General features: G+C 37.6%; 1 protein-coding gene across 2 annotated transcripts; it reads left to right on the top strand.

Annotated features, from left to right (window-relative positions):
• The first annotated feature begins 210 nt into the window (after positions 1–210).
• Positions 211–26,985, top strand: podxl2 (podocalyxin-like 2). 2 transcript variants are annotated; one of them, XM_082138626.1, is made up of 9 exons: positions 211–1,025; positions 9,250–9,492; positions 14,916–15,086; positions 17,526–18,208; positions 19,161–19,235; positions 23,712–23,868; positions 24,684–24,745; positions 24,866–25,045; positions 26,319–26,985. In XM_082138626.1, exons 1-9 carry the CDS (start codon positions 1,001–1,003, stop codon positions 26,529–26,531), a joined length of 1,809 nt encoding a protein of 602 aa, XP_081994752.1. In that variant the 5' UTR covers positions 211–1,000; the 3' UTR covers positions 26,532–26,985. The 2 variants fall into 2 exon arrangements, with proteins under 2 accessions (XP_081994752.1, XP_081994753.1); XM_082138627.1 differs by lacking the exon at positions 14,916–15,086.
• The last annotated feature ends 96 nt before the right edge of the window (positions 26,986–27,081 follow it).

Here is a 27,081-nt window from a genome sequence, read left to right as displayed (position 1 = left end):
CGCTTTTCTCACACCCAAAGCGCTAAATTTCGAGTTTATATCTCAATTCTGAGGGGAAAAAAATCAGAAATAAACTAAATTCAGACTTTTTTTTCTTAATTGTGAGTTTATACCTCACAATTCTGACTTGATTTCTTGAAATTTTTAGGTTCTGTCTTGCAACTCATGTAAATCTCAGAATTGTGAGATATAAAACCGTTTTTACCTTGCAATTATGTCTTTATTTCTTGCAATTCTGATGTCTTGTAATTAAAAACTTGCAATTCTGGAAAAAAAAGAAAGGTAACACTTAACAAAAAGATTTATTAGTTAACATGAAATAATAATGAACTACACATACAGCATTTATTAACCTTTGTTAATGTTAATTTCAACATGTACTAATACTTTAAGATCTTGTTAACGTGAATGCACTGTGAACTAACAATGAACAGCTGTATTTTTATTAACCAACGTAAACAAAGATTAACAAATACAGAAACCAATGTATTGCTCATTGTTAGTTCATAATGTTAACTAATGAATCTTATTGTAAAGTGTTACCGTTGATTATAATAAGAGCGTTCTGATTGGTCGACGACAGGATTCCATCGCTGGCCGTTTAAATCTAGTTTCGTACTGTCGCTAAAATAAATAACCCCGGCGGTGTTTAGGACCCAGCATCCCTGCAGTCACTGCGCCAGGCAGGAATCAAACCCTCCAAAATCCTCAATATATCTCTGCTAATTCATTGACTGCAAGAGCCAGAGGAGCAGCAGACAAAACTACCGTCTAGCTTTCTTCGCATTTTTTGCACAGTGCATCACGCTTGTCCAGATAGAAAGGCAGATGAAGCGCGAGACTATCGACTGACCTTTTGTTTTTAATTGCGATGAGTATTTTGTGTTAGTGCGTCTCTTCTCGCGCACGTTGAGGTCAGTAAGTCACGTATGATGCACATATGAACGAACTGTAATACTGACGCGATCATTCCTCACTGCGATCATTTAAAGCTGCAGAGATGTCTTTTCAGTGCCTCATGTTTGGTAAGTTCAATGGGTTGTTTTTATTTATTTATTTATTTAAACAAAAAATTGCGTGTGTGTGGAATGAATCAATGTTTGCATGTAGAAATAAAATATTTTATATTTGAAAAATATTTGAAAGTTTAAAATATGAATAGTTTTATTAATAAAATAATAATAATTATTGTTAATCTATTTTTATATATGAATGTTTATATTTGTTTTTAAAAATGTCAACCTACTGATGATCATTTCATGATTTAATCATTGAAAAACCTAAAATGTCTGATAATGTGATAATCACAAGGTTTGATTTATAATGCTGTGTCTGAGACCAATTTGCATCATCACTAAGACTTTTCATTGTCACGATGAGTGGAGAAAAGGGCATTGTTATTTTCTAAGATGATCATTTGTGAATTTTTTTTATTTTATTTTTTTATGTGCTTGTCATCTCTAATATGTTGTATGAAAAGTCCAGGCACTCAAATGATTCAGATATTTGAGTTATTGATCTGTAGTGCAGATTACGGCACACACCCCTTTTCCTCTCCATCCAGAGACGAGCTGGTGTATTCAGGTCCAGTCAGGATTTTCAGCATGATTCATCATGTAACTGAGAAAAGAGCATTTTGCAGCTGTTGTGGACACTGATTGTTTTTGGCATGCTGTGAGTGTGTGTGAGTGGTGTGTGATGGCTTGTCATGCCCATGAGGCCACGTCTGACAGATTGTGCTGGTCAAAAGCCTCTCTGTGCTGCTGTCCACACAGACCGATGACCAGACACAACAAGGACAGGTCAGGTTTGTTTAGTCTAATGGGCAGCACAGACTCAGGCTTAATCCAAGTCCATGTTCAACATCACATTCCACACTGGCATTTGTTCATGTCCTGATTGTGCATTTGTGAGTCTTTGCTCTCCCTTTTCTAAACTATTGTGATATTACCGTGTATTTTTTTAAACATACACGGTTAATATCTTTGTATTCTGAGAAGTGCATTGGAGAACCATGTAAATTCCATGGTATAATTGTGTTTTATGGACATATGTGGTAGAGAGAGTAATCACAAGGTTTATATGATAATCTTTCATATATTTAATCGTATGGAAGTAATCAGGAGAGTAACTGTGCTGGGATTACTTTGAAACAATTTTAACTCAGAAACTGCTGGTAAATTTCACAATTACAAAGAAATGGCAAGTAACACATTGAATTAAATGTAAAACTGAAGTAGAAAGACTGAGATACTATAGTATTTTCTTGTAAAACACTCCAATAATATTTCATTTACAACTTTTACAGTGTACCATGTAAATATCATGGTATATGGATTTCATTGCCATGATATATGGAATACTGTGGCATTTTTGGACATGCCACCATAGGGTTTTTTGCAGTTCCTTGGAGTATCATGTAAATACCATGGTATTTGTCAAAGTATTGCACATTTTTGTTGTATTACTGTTGTAATACAATTGCCTTTATTCTCTGAAATACCTTGGCGTACCATATAGTAAACATTTCATGTCATGGAATATGTCAAAATGCTGCATTGCCATTTAATTTAGGTTATAGTCGTGGTATCATGTTAATGCCATTGTGTTTTTTGCAATTCCTTGGAGTACTATGTAAATACCACAGTAATCTCCCAATCCATGGTATATATCAGTTTATTTCCCTTTTTTGTGGTATTACTATGGTAATACACTGCTTTTTGAACTAATACCATGGTATTCTTTGAAGTACCTTGCCGTACCATATAGTAAACATTTGAAGTCATAGTCAAAGTACAGTATTGCCTAGGGATGCACGATACATCAGCCACCATATCGGTATCGGTATCGGTGTTCATTTTTAATGTTATTGTTATCGGCCCGATAAGAAAATGTTGGCGATATATATCAAAGCCGATAAATAATGGATTATTTCCTTCAGCTGAGACACTTAAGATGCGAACTATTCAACATGATGGTTTTGAATTGCTTGAAATATGATTGAAATCACTTAAAAAAGGAAATACAGTTAAGTGCAACATGTGCAGGTCATGGAATTTAATGGTAAGACTTTAGTTTTTGTAATCAGGCTCTCAAAAATTATATAAAAATTTGGATTTAGATTTATCAGCCAGTATATCGGTTTTCAAATATAAAGAATTATCGGTATCAGCCAAAATGTTCATATCAGTGCATCCCTAGTATTGCCATTTAATTTAAGTTGTAGTAACAGTATCATTTTTATACCATGGATATATCATCTTTAATTGGACAGATACCAAACGGAGAGCAATTTAAATACCGTAGTATACAAATATGGTAATCATTCAGTACTATGGCACCACTCGAGCTCTCTTTAGCAGTAACAGCAACCGCAGACCTGCAGCTGCCAGTCTGACGACTATAAATCTGAGTCCTAATGCTCGATGCCACCTACACCCACAGGCTCTGCTGCAATGCAAGCTGGCACAGCCCAGAAACACATTCAGGTCAGGTGACATCAGCATTTATCTCGCCTTCATATCCGAGAAGAGAAGAAAAGAAAAGGGACGGGGAGCTTTTAGAAAGACGTGGGGCTGAGAATTAATTGGCAACCGTATAAAATTCTCAGTGTGTTGCTGAAGTCCAGGTGCCTCATGCTTTAAATTGGGCCAAGATTTGGTGGGATTGAGGATTTATGAATCATCTTATCCTGTGTTCAGGTTTTCCTCGGCTCTTTCACTGAGTCTGAGACTGGCGCTGGCTGAACTGCCTGTATATTTAGTACAATAGCTGCTATGTGACGGATTTGTGTTCGTATCAAATGGCAAAGGATTCCGGCGTCTTGGTCTGAACGGATGAATGTGCACTATATTAAGACTTCTGAAATCAGTCAGACAAAAACAGGTGGGCACTGGACATGCTATCATATGAAACCACAGTGTCAAGAACATGTCCAAGGCACATTTCACATCTTTAGCGAGATATTTCCTCTTGTTTTGTTCTTCAAGCTAATGCACAAATGTGACCCTGGATCACAAAATCAGTCACAAGGGTCAATTTTTTTTTGCAATTGAGATGTATACAGCATCTGAAAGCTGAATAAATAAGCTTTCCATTGATGTTTGTTATGATAGGACAATATTTGGCTGAGATACAACTATTTGAAAATCTGGAATCTGAGGGTGCAAAAAAATCTAAATATTAAGAAAATTGCCTTTAAAGTTGTTCATTTATGTTCGAGCTTTTGATGCATTCACTCACAAAAATAAATGTTTTATACATTTACAGTAGGAAATTTACAAAATATCTTCATGGAACATGATCTTTACTTAATATCCTAATGATTTTTGGCATAAAAGAAAAATCGATAATGTTGACCCATTCAATAAATTGTTGGCTATTGCCACAAATATACCCATGCGACTTGTGACTGGTTTTGTGGTCCAGGTTCACAAATGTTTTATCTTCTTGAGTTTCATCCAGTTTATCCAACTCTCTCCCCAGTGTGAATATCCCAGACAGGGTTTATTGCCGCAGAGCCTCTATAAACGAGGTATTAGCTTTTATGATTAATGTACTATCTAACGCGTGTCCGAACTTTGAGAGCATCTCTGGGGTAGAAAGGCCAAGGAACCTTCCTCAGAGATAGACGTGCTTGGCTTTAGCCGTCAGCAAACTAACATTTTTCATTCACTGATGAAGCGAGGTCAGAAGTAGCCTTGCAGAAACCGGAGTCCACTGAGGAAAAATAAGATTGCGTCAACCATAATTAATGTGATCTAGTGGAGTGAGACATTGATGCTTTCTAAGGACATACACCACAGAGAAAAGGTGACTGTGTATGCGACTGCACCTTTGGGCTGGTGTAATGATTGGTAGTTGTTTAGTAGAATAGAAAGATGGAGGGAAATCCATTAGTTCCACCCCCACCCCCCAAAATGTAACAAATAATTCCTCTTTAGTTCAACACAAGTATGGCTTTCTTTTTAATATGGAGCACAAAAGGAGAGCATCTTTTGCTTGACCGTCAAGCTCCAAAAAGGACAAAAAATTAACATGCAATGAAAGTAGTCCATATGGCTTGTGCATTCTGTTCTTTTTAAGTCATTTGATACATTTTATTATATATATATTTTTTTTAGATCAGACACAAATTTAAGTCATTATTTACTGATAATCTTAGCTCTGAAATCTTAATTGGACTTGTCAAGAAAATTGGACTTGACACTCAAGGACCAAAGGCATTCAGCATCAAGTTTTCAGCTAATTTGAATGCAAATAAAATGGCATGGCAGCAAAGTGTTTGTCTAACAAGCATTTAGGGCTGTAGTCAAGACCACCTTTGTCGAGACCAAGACAAGTCCAAGACCAGGACTAGTCGAGTCCAAGACAAGACCAAGTCCAAAAAGGTACAAACACCAACCCACTAATATTACCACTGCTAGGTACTAGTACTGAGCATTTGAGCAACTAATGGCGCTTTTCCACTGCATGGTACGGCTCGGTACGGTTCGACTCGGCACGGAACGGTTCGGCTCGCTTCGCTTTTCCACTGCGTGGTTCGGCTCGGTACGGCACGGTTCGGTTCGCTTTAGCTCGGTAGCTTTTCCACTGCAGTTAGTACCGCTTCAAAGTGGGTGGGACTGATCGTTATAGTTGCCGTCTCTACTGCCATGACATCATCATATTAAATGCGAATTTTTCATTCCGGGTTTCCCCATCCGCTCCTCGGCAACCAACGAGAGGAACGTCTGCACCTCGTCCACTGACCACGATTCAGCCATTTCTTTTTTTTAAGTTTATAAATTTTTTTTGAAGCAAATACTTTTAAAACAGGCGCTACAGCGTTGGCTGTTGTCTACTGGCTATTTAAATCTAGCGGGTTTAGTGTCTTGTGTTGGAAATACAATGACGCTGGTAGTGATGATTCTGTCTGACCAATCAGTGATCTGCAGTGTTTCCACGTCACATTTTAGTATCGGTACGGTACGCTTGGAACCTCAACAGAGGTGGTACCATTTAAAGCGAGCCGAAGCGAGCCGTACCGTACCGTACCATGCAGTGGAAATGCGCCATAAGTGAGCCGTACCGAACCGAGCCGTACCGTACCATGCAGTGGAAAAGCGCCAAAGCGTGCCGTACCGAACCGAGCCGTACCGTACCATGCAGTGGAAAAGCGCCATAAATGACAATATAGCTTCACTCCAGATTTACAGTAGAGTAGAAAAGAAGTGACCAGTAGTACAGAGTGTACCCCTATGGTTGGTTTATGCCTTCCCTGAAAAAAATATTGTTCAGATGTCATTCAGCGAGATGTTCACAAGAACGCAAGAGCTAAACTTCTACAAGCTCAATAACATCCACATAAAAAAAATAAAAAAGAAGGTAAGAAAAAAAGTCGAAAAACTTTGCCCATTAATTTGATGTGCAAGGCAAGCAGGCAAGTTTTCGGGTTGTTATGGACAAGTCAAAATGTGAATATTCACGTTGCACTAGCGGTGGACTTTCAGCGAGTTAAAACATTTATTTTTTAAAGAGCCGTTTATGAGTCAAAAGAGCCATCTCTTTTCAGTGAGCTGAGTCAAACGAGCCGGCTCACGAAAAAGAGCCGAAATGCCCGTCTAGTTATTAGGTGGCCAGTGTTTCACTTTCCCTCCAATATTATTATGTTCCCAGTAAGCACACATACATCACGGCGATCATAATAAAGACACCTGGACTCGGTCGAGACCAAAAACCATATTTGGCAAGACCAGTGGCCGAGACCGAGACAAGTCCGAGTCCGAGACAAGTCCGAGAGCATAGAAAAGTGGTCGAGTCCGGACTCGAGTACTACAGCCCTACTAGCATTTATTCTGAAAGTGTACGAGTATTCAAGTTGGACATTAAACTTCAAGTGGCATTCTGTTCTCTTTTAGAAGTAGGACAGTGGATATTCAGACTTTTCGAGTTGAATGGAATAAATGTAGTATGTTTTTGGACAAAGTCCTTGTTTGTACCTGGTATTAAGATGCGTTTTGGTTGATCGGATTACAAGTGGACGATACTAAATACAGGTGTAAACAGGGTCTAAAACGTTTTAAGCTTGTCAACTATTCGAAAACGCATTTGACCGGATTGCTTTCATAGTGTAAACGCTCATGTGGCCGAATTTGTTTGAACAGCCACAAAAGACTGTCTACTCTCCGCCTACTGACCTAATGTGTAAACATTATGGGAAGAGCTCTAGCCAGACGGGATTTAAACCTTGTCGACTGAAGACCCAAGTTTAGTTTGAAGATGAAAAACATACCAAGCACAATGTTCTCTCACCATTCCTGATTTCTAACACACACTCACAGCTGGTCTTGCGTCTGTCAGAGCAGAAATGAAGCTGATGCTCTCCGGATGTTTTTCCGTCGTCTTTGGTTGCGTTCATATGTATATTGTGTGAGCTTATTTTGTCCATTAGATTGAAAGATCTGAAAAAGCCCATACATTTACCCGCCCATAGACCCTCCCCTCGAAGAAATCAGGACAGAAGTGGTTAAAAGTGGACAAAAGAGACAAAATAAAACATCAGGTGTAAACGGGAATGTGTCTCCCTCGTCTACTTGCGATCCGATCGACCAAAACACATCTTAATACCAGGTGTAAACAGGGCCAAAGTGGTCTAAAGCATGTCTTTGGCTTATAATCAACCCATTTACTCAGTAAATGTCATTTGGTTGTTTGGGATTATGCTCTCCAACAGCCTTCTGGTTTGGAAGTTTCCCCAGCATTGCATGGCTCAAGTTTGCTGGACGTCCAGGGTCTTCAGAGTCTCTAAAAACCACTGGAACGTTTCCAGAAGTTGATCTATTCAATAAATTGGAGCAGGAAGTGCACAGTTTTTCCACCCTGTTAATTACTGCACAATCACACACTTGCTAAATATAATACCAGATTCACATCAGCCTGCTGGTCTCCTTAATTAAACCAAGCCTCGCTAGAGAATATATTTCATTAAACAGCTCCATGAATAAAAACTAAAGCCGTGTCAGATTTAGAGAACTGTGTAATTGGCTTTGAAACTCCATCTTGGCTCCAACGGAAGAGTAGTTGCAGATTTCAGGCCAGTTGTCGCCTTTTTTAGCTGCCCAGTGTTAAAACCAGCGCTAATCCTGTGGTGACCTGGTAGGGCGAGGAAAGATAAGACTGGCTGGTTTTAGAGACAATGCTAAGCTTCCATGATACAAAGCCATCTGTGGTTGAAGCCCATTGAGGCCAGGACTCGAGATGTTTCCTGTCAGTGTTTGATGGGTATACACCCTTGAAACCATCACAGTTTGAGAAAGATTCATTTGTGGTGAAGTAGATTATTAAATAGTTGGTTTGGTTCTTTCATGTTTGTTTGTGTATTCACTCAGCCCAGGCCCATAAAGTGAGCTATTTTACCCTCTGGTGCTCTTTGTCATTTTTGACCGAAAATTTTTACATTTGTTTTTTTGTTGTTGTTTTTTCTTCATTGGAATGGTATGAAACTTCGTAAATGTTTTGGCACTCTTGCTATTTGAACACAAAAAATAAATAAAAAATCATGGACATGATTCGAACAGGTTAAATGGTCCTGTAAAAAATAGTCACACTTGTGCTCCTTGTGGTCAAAATTGAGCGCATTGGAAATTAATGGGAGACGAATTTCATCTAGTGGAAACTTTTGGTACTGCAGCTTAACAAAATCTTACTGAAAGCTAATTTTTTTAGATATCAGGCTCAAATTTTTTAACAACTTGATTCGATTTATGGCTTTGATTTTGATTTTCTGTTTTTGAAAATATATATTTAATATAAAAATTAAATGGTATTTCTACACATTTTTCATAACAATAAACGTAAAATTCTGTAACTTTTTTTTAAGTTCACTTTTTAAAACTTTTTTCACTTCAGCAATAATCTGCCAAGTGTCATCTTTGAAAAGAGATCAAACTTAAGTGTGTGCTCTAAAGCATTCGAGATTTACGACAGTTTAAGTTGGAAATTAAATTTTCTGGTCTATGCTCAAAAAGTGAATAAATGGATTATATAAATACAGCGTAAATATAATTTATACATACAATTTAATTAAATTATAGTACTAAATTAATTTAGTACCATAAAATCCCCTACAAATACAAAATATTAAATAAAAAACATTATCGAACTAAAACTTAGTACATTAATTTCATTTAAATAAAACAATTAATTTCGGTCATTTTTGCCCGATAGGTGAAGAGCACCTGAGAAGTTAAATCTTTTTCTTTCATTCAGGTTCAGTATTCCTGGTTCTGGTGTGTGCCGAGGTTCTGAGTGCCGGTCCAGCGCTCCTCCCCAATCCTCTCCGCTCCCACGGGCCGGTTCTGGATGTTCCCGTAGGCTTTGAGGAGCATGAGGAGGTCTCGAGGGATCGTAAACCCGGATTCATGGAGAGTTCTCAGGAGAGCTCTGGGTTTGAAGACAGCGAGGATGGCAAGAACGCTCACGCCGAGACCAAAGACAGCGGTGCCATGAACGGTGAGTAGAAGCAGTTATTCGAAACACGATTCATAAGTGCACGTTACTCCAAATTAATCAAGTTTGTTTTTATAAACTTTCAAAGACTCAAAAGATATGACTTTCCTTTTTCATCTGACGTCATGAGTCTCATTTGTCAACTGAGGGTCTAAATATTCCCTCTAACAATGATTTGACTTGATTCTATTACTAATGAAATTTGGTCACATTATTACAATCAAAAATATGTCAAGTCCTCGTCATTTGTCAACTAGAGGTGTAAATATACACATGAATGACATTTGGTTGCAATTTTACGACTGAAAATGAGTCGCATGCTTGTCATGTCAACTCGGGGTCTAAATATTTGCTCTGACAATAATTGCTTGATTCTATTCCGGATGAAATTTGGTTGCATATTTAGCTACATATTTAAAATTGGCAAAAATGTATATTTTGGATTAGAAAATAATCCTGGGTCTAGTATGTAATTTCTGCTGTACTAGCATCACCAAATGTAACTGCAGTCTTTTTGTTTGAGTGGCTTGATGTAACTAAATGATCATTCATCCAAACAATACCTTGCGTTTGTGGTGGACTACCCATTTCTAGTGTTTGAAACTTGTTTAACAAGTTTTTATTTTTGCAATTCCATTTTCTGCCACTAGTTGTGCAAAAAATGACATATTGCACCTGTAAATGGTGCAACAAAGGCACTTTTTTTTGTCTTTTTGTGATGATGGATTCATATTGTGTCAGTCTCTCGGTATGACTCAGTCTCTAGACAGTTATTTAGCTCACAAAAATGATTGTCAAAACGGCAGTTAGGAGTGTAAAGTGGTGCGAATAACAGCTTTTAGGACACATTATCGTGCGTCATTTCCTCGACACCTCCCCTCCCTCCTGATGTTTACCTTATTTTTGTTGATTAGTTTTTCTGGCTTTAACAATTCCATTGATATTTCAGTTGTGGAAGTGCTTCACAGTAGTGAGTAGAGAAAATATATCCACTTTTTCCACAACGCCTGGGAATAAATGTGCCCGAAAACAGTCTTATTTTTAGTTCACCTGCTAGCTTGCTTCCACCGCAGTGGCCCGTTTCAGGTGTGTGTGTGTGTGTGTGTGTGTGTAAGACAGAGAGAAGGACAGAGTCGTCCAAAGATTTTCTGCCGTGAGGAGTGTGAAATTGAGATTTTCTCAGGTGGATATCAGCTGGGACACTCGCGCTGTATGCTAAGTGAGACATCACTGTTATAAATGCTCATATTAGGGTTAGTGATTTGAACAAATCAAGTTTAAAACTTTGGCATGCAACTCATCCCATGCTACTGACACAAATCATTCCTCAAATCATGTGTTTTATTGTCCACCAGCCTCAGCACCAAAGCTTGGCGGTGAGATTAGCTCAGGTGAACATGCTAGCGTTTAAGGCTAATATTTGCTCTCTGTATATGCACTGAATGGACCAATCAGAACTATCTGCTTAATAACTTGAGAGAAACTTTCTTTTTTAAATGTTTAGTAAACCGATTCAGTGTGTCCATATGGAAGATGACTAAATCTGTGCCTTCCGCAGTAAATCTGAGCGTGAACAAGACTCCGTCACACTCAACCACTGCTGAACGCACACACACACACACACACACACACACACACACAGTGTCACACTGCAGACAGGCTCGACTGATCCGCCATATGGAGAGACAGGTGGACAGAACCGTGACGGAGTGTGAGTGTGTGAAGACACTTGCAGGTGTGTTTCCTCACCTGGCTCTGTGCTCGCAGTGCAACTCCTCATCTGAGAAACTCAGTCGGTTATCTGTTTTGGATAGACAGACTATCTATCTGTCTGTCTGTCTGTGTATCTTTCTATCTATCGATCTATCTATCTATTTTTGTCTATATCTCGATCTATCTATCTATCACCAACTTTTCTGCTTGTCTATCTATCTATCTATCTATCTATCTATCTATCTATCTATCTATCTATCTATCTATCTATCTATCACCAACTATTCTGCTTGTCTATCTATCTATCTATCTATCTATCTACAGTATCTATCTATCTATCTATCTATCTATCTATCTATCTATCTATCTATCTATCTATCTATCACCAACTTTTCTGCTTGTCTATCTATCTATCTATCTATCTATCTATCTATCTATCTATCTATCTATCTATCTATCTATCTATCTATCTATCTATCTATCTATCTATCACCAACTTTTCTGCTTGTCTATCTATCTATCTATCTACAGTGCCCTCCACAATTATTGACACCCCTGGTAAATATGATCAAAATTGGCTGTAAAAAATAAATCTGCATCGATTATCTTCGTGATCTTTCATTCAAAAAATTTGCAAAATTCTAACCTTTCATTGAAGTAAAAGAATTGAAAGTGGGGGGAAATCACATTATGAAATAAATGTTTTTCTCCAAAACACGTTGGCCACAATTATTGCCACCCCTAGAATTTTTTACGAGTAAAATATCTCTGAAGTATATTCCCATTAATATTTACCTTTTTTAGTACACCAGGGTGACTAGGAACATGAAATTGTCTAGCTATGACTTCTTGTTTCACAGGAGTTTAAATATGAGGAAACACAAAGGCCAAATCTCCTTAATCATCCATCACAATGAGTAAAACCACAGAATACAGTTCTGATGCGTAGCAAAAGATTGTTGAGCATCACAAAATAGAAAGTGACTGTAAGACAATAGCTAAAGAATTGAAAATCCCCATTTTGACCATCAGGGCAATAATTAAGAAGTTATAATCAACTAAAGATGTTATGAATCTGCCAGGAAAAGGACGTGTGTCTATACTGTCTTAATGCACGGCGAGGATGAAAGTTTGAGTGGCCAAAGACTCTCCAAGGATCACAGATGGAGAATTGCAGAGATTAGTTGAGTCTTAGGGTCAGAAAGCGTAAAAAAAAAAATTATCAAACAACCCCTACATCCCCACATGTTGTTTGGGAGGGTTTCAAGAAAAATGCTCCTCGCTCCTCCAGAAACAAACTCCAGCATATTCAGTGGTCAGACACGACTGGAACTTCATACAACACAGGGTTCTGTGGTCAGATGAGACTAAAAAAATTGCTTTTTGGCAGCAAACACACTAGATGGGTTTGGTGAACACAAGGATAAAAAGTACCCCATGTGTACAATTTAATATACCATTGGATCTTTAATGTTGTGGGCATATTTTTCTGCTGGAGGTCCTGGACTTCTTGTTCAGATACATGGCATCGTGGATTCTATCAAATATCAACAGATAAAAAAACAAAACCTGATGCCTTCTGCTAGAAATCGTATAATGGGCCGTGGTTGGATCTTCCATCAGGACAACGATCCAAAACAAACATCAAAATCAAAACAAAAATTTGTTGCGGAGCACAAAATGAAGCTTCTGCCATGACCGTCCCAGTTCCCTGACCTGATGAGTGGGCTGAACTGAAGATGAGTGGGCTGAACTGAAGAGGAGAAGCACCAACATGGATCTGGGAATCTGAAGGATCTGGAGAGATTCTGTATGGAGGAATGGTCTCTGATCTCTTGTCAGTTATTCTCCAAACTCATCAGGCATTATAGAAGAAGACTCTTGTCAAAAGGAGATTGCAAAAAGTATTTAATAAAAGGGTGGCAATAATTGTGGCCAACGTGTTTTGGAGAAAAACATTTATTTCATAATGTGATTTCCCCCCCACTTTCAATTATTTTACTTCAATGAAAGGTTAGAATTTTGCAAATTTTTTGAATGAAAGATCACAAGGATAATCGATGCAGATTTATTTTTTACAGCCAATTTTGATCATATTTACCAGGGGTGTCAATAATTGTGGAGGGCACTGTATCTATCTATCTATCTATCTATCTATCTATCTATCTATCTATCTATCTATCTATCTATCTATCTATCTATCTATCACCAACTTTTCTGCTTGTCTATCTATCTATCTATCTATCTATCTATCTATCTATCTATCACCAACTTTTCTGCTTGTCTATCTATCTATCTATCTATCTATCTATCTATCTATCTATCTATCTATCTATCTATCTATCTATCTACAGTATCTATCTATCTATCTATCTATCTATCTATCTATCTATCTGTCTGTCTGTCTGTGTATCTTTCTATCTATCGATCTATCTATCTATTTTTGTCTATATCTCGATCTATCTACCTATCTACCTATCTATCTATCTATCTATCTATCTATCTATCTATCTATCTATCTATCTATCTATCTATCTATCTATCACCAACTTTTCTGCTTGTCTATCTATCTATCTATCTATCTATCTATCTATCTATCACCAACTTCTCTGCTTGTCTATCTATCTATCTATCTATCTATCTATCTACAGTATCTATCTATCTATCTATCTACAAACACTGCATAATTATCTATCTATCTATCTATCTATCTATCTATCTATCTATCACCAACTTCTCTGCTTGTCTATCTATCTATCTATCTATCTATCTATCTATCTACAGTATCTATCTATCTATCTATCTACAAACACTGCATAATTATCTATCTATCTATCTATCTATCTATCTATCTATCTATCTATCTATCTATCTATCTATCTATCTATCTATCTATCTATCTATCACCAACTTTTCTGCTTGTCTATCTATCTATCTATCTATCTATCTATCTATCTATCTATCTATCTACAGTATCTATCTATCTATCTATCTATCTATCTATCTATCTGTCTGTCTGTGTATCTTTCTATCTATCGATCTATCTATCTATTTTTGTCTATATCTCGATCTATCTACCTATCTATCTATCTATCTATCTATCTATCTATCTATCTATCTATCTATCTATCTATCTATCTATCTATCTATCACCAACTTTTCTGCTTGTCTATCTATCTATCTATCTATCTATCTACAGTATCTATCTATCTATCTATCACCAACTTCTCTGCTTGTCTATCTATCTATCTACAGTATCTATCTATCTATCTATCACCAACTTCTCTGCTTGTCTATCTATCTATCTACAGTATCTATCTATCTATCTATCTACAAACACTGCATAATTATCTATCTATCTATCTATCTATCTATCTATCTATCTATCTATCTATATATCTATCTATCTATCTATCACCAACTTTTCTGCTTGTCTATCTATCTGTCTGTGTGTCTGTTCCTGTGGTTTTGTGCTCTTTTTGTCTACACTCTCACAGGCGTTTCTCAGCCGTCTTGTCCGTTTTCACACATCCAGGTGTCTTTAATTAGTGTGAAGCCCTTCAGTCACCTGCTGCTTTTCATCCCAAGCCAATAGCAGTTCGGTACAGGGGGACTGACTTTGAGAAACTCTGAATCTGTTGTTGTTAAAAAGCATTCTTGTACGCTTTCAGAAGTTTTCAGTGGGCGTATCTCATTTATGTTTTGGCTTTCAGAGCGCTGTCTGATGCCCAGGAAGGTTGGACCATGTCGTGCGTCGTACCCTCGCTGGCACTTTAACCCCGTCACCATGAAGTGTGAAAACTTCGTATTCGGTGGCTGCAAAGAGAACCTCAATAACTTCTTGTCGCTGGAGGAGTGCGCCAAAGCTTGCCACACAGTCTCTGGTACACTGCTTTTTTTATTACATCCAGTTATGATCATTTCCCTGAAAAAGTCTAGATATATGGTCTCTCACCCGCTGACACTAGACAAAAGCTCTCCTCATTACAGTGTGTCTCAGTGTGTGTGTGTCTCATGAATAATCAGGCTGCGATCAAGAGCTCTCGGGTCCCTGATGTGTGTGTTGTGCCAGACGCAGGTGCAGTGCTGCAGTGCAGCTGCTCAAATCTGCTGTTCTCCACAAACTAAAGATGAATAACTCCCATCAGATCTTACTACACCACATCCTGCTGTACTATACTGTGAAAACTACATTTTCTTAATCCTGGACTATACAATAAACCATCCTAAGCTGTTTATGCTGTGCAATACTATAACATGCTTTTATATGCTATGATATAGCACACTTTATACAAATACAAGACTTTGGCATCTTTGACTATACCGTGTCCCGCTTGAGATGGACTGATATTTAGAGATGGTCCTCACTGCAGAACACGAGATCCGGGGAACGAGGTTGGGTCCAGATCCAACTCCTCCCACTTTTTATACTCAGCATATTTGTGAAGTTGCAGCCCGCAATTTTAAAAAGTTTTTAAAAGTTGCAACATTTGAGTGTGTTGTGTGCATGAAATTAGTGATTTATCGTTTAATTCTATGTGTAAGTTCTAATTTTGAATGGTTTCCATCTAATGTTGGTCTGTTATTCCGGCTAGACGATGTGCTTTTCCTTATGTTTCACGTTCAATAGTGTTCCTACTGTATTCAGTGTCTGTTTTACCTGTTTTTTTTTCTATTTCATTGTGCTGGTAATGCATTTTGCATGCATTTAAGTAAGTGAGATGCTCTTATTATGTTATGTAAATTAAGTCAGATGCCCTTGTGATGTCATTTCTAAGTATAAAATTACAGAAGACAACCTGACTGTGCTGCTATACTTAGTCTCATACAGTTTTATAATAATATGCATAATCAGTGGAGGGAAAAGCACATACATTTTCTACTTCAAGTAGAAAGAGAACTTGATTTTATATTACTCCAGTAAAAGTGCCTACTTATTAATATACTTAAGTATTTGAAGTCAAAGTGCATGTGGACTATTGAGAGGGGTAAAGGATCAGCCAATCAAAGAATAATCTTCTTTTTAAGAAAGATTTGATCTTACATGCAACAAGGAACTAAACATTTTTTTACATTTTTTTTTATGTTATAATGTTTTGGAGTAAAAGTAAAAGTTTCTCCAAATGAAAATATTATAATAAAACACTTGCTTATTGCCCACCACTGTACGTACTTATAAGTGCACATTCACACAATGTACAAACTACAGTGTTTGTAACTAACCATTTAAAAGTTAACAAATAAATAAATAATTGTTTTCAGCAAGTTTGTTTTTCCATCAGAAGAATGCAAGAGCAACAACATGAGTAAGTGTGACATGTCTTGTTGCAAAACTCCAATCAAAATGCAGTGGGAGGAGATCCAATTTTGCCCCCTGGATCAAGATTTATCTCCGCCCCCTGGATCTAGATCCAACTCCACCCCCTGGATCTAGATATAACTCCGCCCCCTGGATCTAGCTCTAACTCCGCCCCCTGGATCTAGCTCTAACTCCACCCCATTTGTCTGATCCAGCTCCGCCCCCTGGATCTAGCTCTAACTCAACCCCCTTTGTCTGATCCAGCTCCACCCCCTGGATCTAGATCTAACTCCGCCCCCTGGATCTAGATCTAACACCGCCCCCTGGGTCTGGATCCAGCTCCGCCCCCTGGATCTAGATCTAACACCGCCCCCTGGGTCTGGATCCAGCTCCGCCCCCTGGATCTGGATCCAACCCCGCCCCCTGGATATAGATCTAACTCCACCCCCTGGGTCTGATCCAGCTCCGCCCCCTGGATCTAGATCTAACTCCGACCCCTGGATATCTTGTACTGCAGCGAGGAGCTACTGGATATTTTTACCGATATTCACACTTTTAAACTAATTGGTTTGTAATATCTATGGATAAACAGCCTATAAATTCTTGTGTAGACATAAGCAAAAACAAATATGAAAATAAATTTGCAACCATTTAAATCACAAAACAACATTGCATCAATATAATGGCATAATTATCAACAATGGAAATGTTTTATATTATTTATAAATAAAGCACTTAAAATTTGCATTTTGATATTTAATATTATTATAATATGGGCTATCAGACACTAAAACATAAAATCTAAAAAAGTCGTAAAAAGCTCTTTAATACTATGCTTACTATACTTGCGTTATACTGTACTGTACAAAATTCCACTCTGCTTATACTACAACCAACTATTCTGTGGCATAACGTAATGTAATACTACACATACAGAGTATATACATGGCTCGGTGATGTCAGAAATCACTTCTGTGGTGTGTTTTGATTTATGTTTCTGACACGTTTGCTCTCTTTCTATCAGATTACAGCCCTTCATCTCCAGAACCGCCATCTTCACCACTTTCTCTGAGCGAAAAGCCCAGTGAGACCAACTCCTCTTCTTTGCTCTTCCTCCCTACGGCTGAGCCCGTGGACCCGGAGCAATGGGAGAGTGATTCCGAATCTAGTGGTTTCCCCCTCCACCCCTCCCCCGGCCCATCAAGAGCAGGTGCTGAAGGCCACGCCCCCTCCACAGCCACGGCCACGCCCCCTTCCCTTGGACTGGCTCGTCAGAACCGAGAAGAGGCCACAGCCGGGCCTGACAAACGGCTGCCGTCCCAGGACCCGTTTGATGGCGAGAGGGGCCGTAAAGTCACGCAAGCACCCACCGCTCCAGAAATCGGGCCCCTGCCCAGCCGGGAGCCCCTGCAGCCTGACGTTCTACACCGGGACGATTCTGAGGAAGAGGAGGATGAGGAAGAGTTGGTGGTTTTCCCCACTGAACCGGACGAGGAGGAAGAGTCTGACTGGCGGTACCTCACGACCGGACCCTCGTCCTCCCCCGCTTCAGATCTGCCACCGTTGGTCTTCACTGAATCTGCCTGGCAGGGGGCGGAGCTTACCACGACGGCGGACGAGGAGGGGGCGGAGCTTCGGCACGCCGGCACCGAATATCTTGCCGAAACGGAGCTCCACGACTCAGAGCTGTCCCAGGAGGCCGAGCAGGTACTCAATGACAAGATACACATTAATTGAGCGCTAATTTAGTTCGAAGCAATTCAAAGAGTCATCGTCTTGTATAAAATATTCAAACACAATGTTTGAAGCAGAGAAAACAGCTCAAGACCTTCAGAATTCAGGTGTAGATACTCTGTTCAAAAATAAAAATATAATCATTTAAAAAATATTTGTAATGTATTTGTATGTGACTAAATAAAATATTTTTTTTAATAATAAATATATAAAACATAAATATACAGTATTAAATATAAATGTATTTTAATAATATATCTAATTAAAAATACATAAATAGTAAAAAAAATCTGATATTATCATTATAATACATAAATATAACATTGTTTCTTTGTTTTTGTAGAACGAAAGCAAAATCATAAACAGCATGACATTAAGAAAGGCCTCTTGTAAGGAGCAATGTTATAATTCTTAAGTTTGAATAATTTTGTGCTTTTTTAGTTTTTTATATTTCTATTTAGCTTTATTTATTTGTATTTAAGTTTTAGTAATAGTAATTTTTTGAACTTTAACTCAAACTTAATTCATGTTTTTCTTTAATTTAATATTTATTTTATTTTATTTCAGCTTTATTTTAATTACCAAATTAACTTTTCATTTTAGTTAACAATAACAAGAAGTACCTCATTTTAATGTGTCTTTTTCCATTATAACTTTGTAAAAAAAAAAAAAAAAAATACCTTGACAAAACAACAGGTGGTTCTTGGTATAAAATCCTCAGTTGTTTGTTTGGATGAATTATGTCATGTCTTGATGGAAATGATTTCACGATTGATTTATCTGAATGCTAGGAAGAGTAATGTGTTTATAGATTTGTTCTCCAGGCAGCATGCAGGTTGTCAGTGAGCGTTTCGACAAACCACAACAATTCAGTGAAATAAAGTGGCTGTTAGACCAAAACACCCTCTTTTCTCATTCTGTGCAGGTGATTTGTGTCGACTGGAGCAACCTCGCAGGAAAGGGCTACGTTATACTCAACATGACGGACAACTTTGACTGTGTAAGTAATTTTTTGTTACAAAAACCCAACATGACGGACAACTTTGACTGTGTGAGTCATATTTTGTTACAAAAACCCAACATGAACCCAACATGACGGACAACTTTGACTGTGTAAGTCATATTTTGTTACAAAAACCCAACATGACAGACAACTTTGACTGTTTAAGTCATATTTTGTTACAAAAACCCAACATGACGGACAACTTTGACTGTGTAAGTCATATTTTGTTACAAAAACCCAACATGACGGACAACTTTGACTGTTTAAGTAATTTTTTGTTACAAAAACCCAACATGACGGACAACTTTGACTGTGTAAGTCATATTTTGTTACAAAAACCCAACATGACGGACAACTTTGACTGTGTAAGTCATATTTTGTTACAAAAACCCACCATGACGGACAACTTTGACTGTGTGAGTCATATTTTTTTACAAAAACCCAACATGAACCCAATATGACGGACAACTTTGACTGTTTAAGTCATTTTTTGTTACAAAAACCCAACATGACGGACAACTTTGACCCAAAAACCCAACATGAACCCAACATGACGGACAACTTTGACTGTTTAAGTCATTTTTTGTTACAAAAACCCAACATGACGGACAACTTTGACTGTTTAAGTCATTTTTTGTTACAAAAACCCAACATGACGGACAACTTTGACCCAAAAACCCAACATGAACCCAACATGACGGACAACTTTGACTGTTTAAGTCATTTTTTGTTACAAAAACCCAACATGACGGACAACTTTGACTGTTTGTCATTTTTTGTTACAAAAACCCAACATGACGGACAACTTTGACTGTTTAAGTCATTTTTTGTTACAAAAACCCAACATGACGGACATCTTTGACTGTGTAAGTCATATTTTGTTACAAAAACCCAACATGATGGACAACTTTGACTGTTTAAGTCATTTTTTTTATTTTTACAAAAACCCAACATGATGGACAACTTTGACTGTGCAAGTAATTTTTTGTTACAAAAATCCACCCAGAAAACACTTGCTAACCTTAACCCAATGCACCATGCATTGTTCTTGCATGAACAAAACAAGTCACCCTTTCTTCATAAAAATCCAGTCACGATTTGATGTAATCGCTCTTCATGAAGGTGTGTGTTCTGTTCAGACTCTCGCTTCACGTACTGCAGCAGAAATGCTCTCCGTCTCTGAAACATGCTGACTGCACACTAACCACGCTCAGCACAAACAATGACACACGCTGGGAGCTCAGAGCTCATTCGTTTTATCACAATCCTCACGCTCTCTGGCCTTTATAGTGGAGAACAAAGAAAAATGTGATTCTTAATCTTATGTACTAGTTAGCGGAGCTGCGAAACACACACACACATTTTTATTTTTATATATTCTATTTTAGGTTTTAGTAATTCTGTTGTTTTAGACATTTGTATTCGTTTTTTTAATGCCTATTTAGTTTATATATTTTTTTGTTTGTTTTAGTCATTTTATGTATTAATTACCATGACTTATTAATTCGTAACCATTAGTAAATCTTGGCCGCGTTGTCATTCGTTATCTCGTTTTAGTAAATCGTTGTGCTAATTTGTTTCCTTGTTTGTGGCCGCCGCGTTGTGCTAATTCGTTATCTCGTTTTAGTAAATTGTGGCCATGTTGTACTAATTCGTTATCTCGTTTTAGTAAATCGTGGCCGCGTTGTGCTAATGCGTTTCCTCGTTTTAGTAAATTGTGGCTGCGTTGTGCTAATGCGTTTCCTCGTTTTAGTAAATTGTGGCCGCGTTGTGCCAATGCGTTTCCTCGTTTTAGTAAATTGTGGCCGCGTTGTGCTAATGCGTTTCCTCGTTTTAATAAATCGTGGCCGTGTTGTGCTAATACGTTTCCTCGTTTTAGTAAATTGTGGCCGCGTTGTGCCAATGCGTTTCCTCGTTTTAATAAATCGTGGCCGCGTTGTGCCAATGCGTTTCCTCGTTTTAATAAATCGTGGCCGCGTTGTGCCAATGCGTTTCCTCGTTTTAATAAATCGTGGCCGCGTTGTGCTAATGCGTTTCCTCGTTTTAATAAATCGTGGCCGCGTTGTGCTAATGCGTTTCCTCGTTTTAATAAATCGTGGCCGCGTTGTGCTAATGCGTTTCCTCGTTTTAATAAATCGTGGCCGCGTTGTGCTAATGCGTTTCCTCGTTTTAATCAATCGTGGCCGCGTTGTGCTAATGCGTTTCCTCGTTTTAATAAATTGTGGCCGCGTTGTGCTAATGCGTTTCCTCGTTTTAGTAAATCGTGGCCGCGTTGTGCTAATGCGTTTCCTCGTTTTAATCAATCGTGGCCGCGTTGTGCTAATGCGTTTCCTCGTTTTAATAAATTGTGGCCGCGTTGTGCTAATGCGTTTCCTCGTTTTAATAAATCGTGGCCGCGTTGTGCCAATGTGTTTCCTCGTTTTAATAAATTGTGGCCGCGTTGTGCTAATGCGTTTCCTCGTTTTAATAAATCGTGGCCGCGTTGTGCCAATGCGTTTCCTCGTTTTAATAAATCGTGGCCGCGTTGTGCTAATGCGTTTCCTCGTTTTAATAAATCGTGGCCGCGTTGTGCTAATGCGTTTCCTCGTTTTAATAAATCGTGGCCCGTTGTGCTAATGCGTTTCCTCGTTTTAATAAATCGTGGCCCGTTGTGCTAATGCGTTTCCTCGTTTTAATAAATCGTAGCCCGTTGTGCTAATGCGTTTCCTCGTTTTAATAAATCGTGGCCGCGTTGTGCTAATGCGTTTCCTCGTTTTAATAAATCGTGGCCCGTTGTGCTAATGCGTTTCCTCGTTTTAATAAATCGTGGCCCGTTGTGCTAATGCGTTTCCTCGATTTAGTAAATTGTGGCCGTGTTGTGCTAATGTGTTTCCTCGTTTTAGTAAATCGTGGCTGCGTTGTGCTAATTCGTGCCCTTGCTTTAGTAAATCGTGGCCGCGTTGTGCTAATGCGTTTCCTCGTTTAAGTAAATCGTGGCTGCGTTGTGCTAATTCGTGCCCTTGCTTTAGTAAATCGTGGCCGCATTATGCTTTAATCCTTTTGCTCTCCATTGTATCTTATTGCTGTCTAAAAAGATTGTGTGATGTTCCTTTCTTTTACATCTTTCTTAACACACACATCACTGGCACATACACAGTCTCGCCAGTGTAGAAGAGGCCAGTTGTCTGTTGCCACGGTAACGCTCTAGTGGCACGTAATTGCAGCATGATCGCAAAGAACTTTCCCCCCACTGGCTCCCTGACAGCTGTGTGCTAAACCCTCGACGTCTCCAGCGATGGAGTGCTTGAACCCGAGCAGCACTGCAGAGCCATTGATCAGAAACCAATACAGCCCACAGGGCGAGAGCACACGGAGTCTCTCTCCGTCTGAATGACTCAGCGCTTGCTGTGAATGGCCTGAAAAAAACAACCTGATTCTGATTTCTGCAGCCTGTCTGATGTGTGTCTGTTTCTGACTGGAGGAAGTCTGTTACCGAGTCTCAGTAACAAAGCAAACCAGTTTTTTTTTGGTGGGTCACTGGTTATCTGTCTGTCTGGAAGCTCCTGATTCGGAGACTGGAGAAACAGAGCATGATTTGCCCTCATATTTCATCTCAAGTCATATTTTATGTCACTTTTCACTTCAATTATATCATCAATAAGTTTTTTAATTTTTTTTTTACAAAAATACAATTTACTTTACAATTACTCTATTTTGTATTTATTGATTACACCATTTTATGATTTACTTAATCATTTAGTGTTTTTACTTTGTCCACTATATTACATTTAGATATATTTCATTTACATACATTTTGTGTACATTTATGTGCCTTAGAACATTGTATAATGTCCTAAAGTATTTCATATATGAAAATATTAAAATATATATAAAATCGTATAATTTTATAATGAAAAAAATGCATGAAAAATGTCAGAAAATACACCTTAAAAATGTAAAATAGCTGACAAAAAATAAAATGTATTTTATGTCAGCTATATTACATTTCAAGGTGTATTTCTGTAAATCTGTCATTTAAATAAATACAATTCATGCCTGAATTATGATAACATTATACTGTATTATTATTGATTTATTACACCATTTTATGATGTACCTCATTTAGTTGTTGTTTTTTGTATGTGTCCAATATATTATATTGATGTGTTTTATTTTAATGTATTTTTTATTTTAAATTTTGAGCACATTTATGCTCCCATTTTATTGCATTTATTTCTTTTTGCAACATAAGTATTTCACATATTTATTAGATTTTTGATTAGTATTTCTTCATGCTATTTTTCCTCTTTTCTCTCCTCTCCTAGGGTATATGTTTTTGTAAGCATTTATTTAGAGAAAGCATTGAGTGAATATTGAGTGAATATTCAGCATGAGATTGAATGAGATGAAGGGTTTTTAAGGTGAAAAAGTAAAGATTTTTACATCACTGTATGACTCTGTTTTTCCATTGTATTCCTTGTGTGTCTCTCGCAGGACGAGTTTCGTATGGAGAGTGGCGACAGACTTCTGGAGATGCTGGAAAACACTTTCTCCAGAAAGATGAACATCCCACAAGGATCCTGGCTCATTTTCCTCAGCAAACCCACACAACAGGACCACCAGCTTCTGATGGCTTTGGCCAGCGAGCAGGGTAACACACACACACACACACACACACACACACACACACACACACACACACACACACACACACACACACACACACACACACACACACACACACACACACACACTCTCTCTCTCTCACACACACACACACACACACACACACACACACACACACACACACACACACACACACACACACACACTTAGGGCCTCTGTGGTTACATATAATGTCATGTTTATGGTTTAGATGTGTTAATAATTTGTAAGCTTTTAATTTCATGCTCTATATAAAGGATAAAAATAGCATGTATTATCTCACACATCTCTGTTCAGAGCATTAATTAGATGTCATATCTTACAAAGCCTGACAAAGGTCGAATTACGTCACAAAATCAAAAGAATAACACGAGAGATTATATTTTGCACACAGACAATAAGGCCCGTTTAAGTACCATTAAGATGTTTTGCATTGTGACATTTTCAGCAGCTTTTTTTATAACAGTGAAGCACTCAATTGACATTTTGTATTAAAGAAAATTATTTCAATTTAGTATTTATATGACATGGTAGTGTTTGTTGTAATTTATGCTAAATTATTTAAAAAATGGATTCAGGTAGAATATCACATTACAATAATGGATAGCTATACGGAAAATGTGGGGGTAAATGTGCTTAATTGTCATGAAAGTATAATGTCACAGTGCAAAAACTCTTCAGGGTTCACTAAATTGTCTTTGTAAACTTTTACTTTATTTTCCTCTTTTGATTCAACAATTCTTCATTGATAAACAACATTCTATAATTTTTTTCGTCTCATTTTCTGTTCATTATGTGAAGCAATCATAGCCCCAAAAGACGTCCTGTCAATGCTGGGGGAAATCAGAAGAGGTCTATATGAGGTGGGACTGAAATGCAGCAAATAATAATAATATTCCATTTAATTAATACATTGAAAGCTGTGAACGATTTAAGTAGCATGAATAATATGCATAATAAATAACTCAAATTAATTTCCTCAGATTGGAATCCAGAATTATTCCACCGTAAACACGTGCCACTCGAGGCCCAGTCAGACCCGCAGCGACTACGGGAAGCTGTTTGTTGTTCTAGTGATCATCGGATCGGTGTGTGTGCTCATTATTGCGTCTGGAATCATCTATATCTGCTGGCAGCGCCGTTTACCCAAACTCAAGAACACGGTAGGTCAAATCGACAATAGACATTTTCACATTTACGGGTTTCTCAAAAGTTGTCATAGTTGGGTAAACTTGTATAGCTGTGAATGAGAGAATACATAAAAAAAAAAAAACTTATGTTCCCATTTGCTCAAATAGCAAAAGAAAAAAATAGAGAGGTTGATAATGGCAGTCAGAAGAGAAAAAGATGTCAATTTTACCGTCACTCCCACAGCCGCTGTATTAGAAATACCCTCACAGCTGCTAGTTTGATGCAAAAGTAATATAATACAAAGTGTAGTGTTATAAATGTACATAATTAAAACAAATTAAAATATTAAAAACTTTGCAGGATTTACGATGTTGATGTTGTTCACGCGTCAAAATGTTCTGTGGTAATCGAGATTGTCACAAATACTGTCATTATTATGCTAATTATGCTAACATTTTACTATATTATTATTGATTTACTACACCATTTTACGAACTACCTCGTTTAGAAAAAAAAACTATATATATTTTTTTTTTTTTTTTTTTTTTTTCTGTAAATTCTCGCTTATCGGGCTTATGCTACTCTGAATAATGCCTGAACTTCGTATTTTGAGCACTTCTTGCGTTGTTTTTTGCCTCTTCACGATGACTTGCTTAATTTAGTCCCAATTTGTAAGTCGCTTTGGAAAAAAGCGTCTGCTAAATGACTAAATGTAAATGTAGTTTTTTTTTTTTTTTTTTGTCTACTATATTATATTGAGATGTGTTTTATTTTAATATTTATTTTTATTTTACATTTTGTGCACTTTATTGATTTATTTATTTTTTACAACGTCATATCTTAAACTATTTCACATATTTATTTAATTGTGTCCTTCTATTTTATATATTGTTATATTTTATGTTGTTTTATTTTACATATGAGTTAATATGACCATGAATATTTATATTAACAGCGTTAACTAAAAACGTTGTAATTTGATGCAAATGTAGTATGTTACTAAGTGTAGTGTTATAAATGTACATAATTAAAAAAAAAAGACAATTTAAAATACTTTTCAGGATTTACGATGTTGATGACCGTTAAAACGCGCGTCACCACACAGTCTGTGAAAAGGGTCCTTGAAAATGTTCTGTGGTAATCGAGATTATGGCACACACACTGTCAACATGGAGCTTGAGCGCAATTAATAATGGATCTCGAATGCTAATTACTAACCTCAACATTCTCTGAGTGACGGTTTAGGTTTACATTGATTGATTATTTATCTTGTTTTTATGTTTGTCTCCTCCGTGCCTCATCAAGTCGCGAGGCGAGGAGCTCCACTTTGTGGAGAACGGTTGCCATGACAACCCCACACTGGACGTGACCAGCGACAGCCAATCAGAGATGCAGGAGAAGAAACTCAGCGCCAATGGGGTGACGGCGGGCGCGGACGGCGGGAGCGGTTGGCAGGTGCTCGTCAACAAGCCCGGGAAAGATGAGGAAGACAACCAAGAGGAAGATACTCACCTTTAATCCCGGGAAACAATCAGCAAAACGGCATGGGAAGGCAGCATCGCATTAAAGACTATGAAGGCACTAAACATTTTCAAGCTTTTTCGAAACATCTGCTGTATAAAATGTGATGTCTTTTGGCGTGTATGACGTTTTTCTTTATCTGCATTACTAAATTCAGACGGACTAAACTAACTAAAGTGCTTTAAAATGCAAGTTGTAAATGGGACATTTTCCAGTGCAGGAGCTAATCATTAGTATTTATTTAAATCGAATGTGTCAAACAATCAGTAGGATATTTTAGAGTTTAAAACGTTGTTTGAAAATTGTTTATTGCACTGTTGAAGCAATAGTTCACCCCAAAACATGAAATATGTCGTTTAAATCTACCACATGTTATTCCAAACTGCACTGGTTTTCTGTGAGGAAAAGAAAAATAGAATTTAGAAGGAACTTCACAAGTTGATTTCCACACGACAACGGACGTCAAGTTCCAAAAAAAAAAAGTATAATATATTGGCTTGTGTGCTGTATTACAAGACATCTGAAGTAATTCTATTGAACTTCCGTT

The sequence above is a fragment of the Leuciscus leuciscus genome (genome assembly GCF_965113295.1).
Source record: "Leuciscus leuciscus genome assembly, chromosome: 15".
NCBI classification, from domain to species: Eukaryota; Metazoa; Chordata; class Actinopteri; order Cypriniformes; family Leuciscidae; genus Leuciscus; species Leuciscus leuciscus.
The sequence above is the reverse complement of the archived record's forward strand: the minus strand, read 5'-3'. Positions and strand labels throughout refer to the sequence as shown.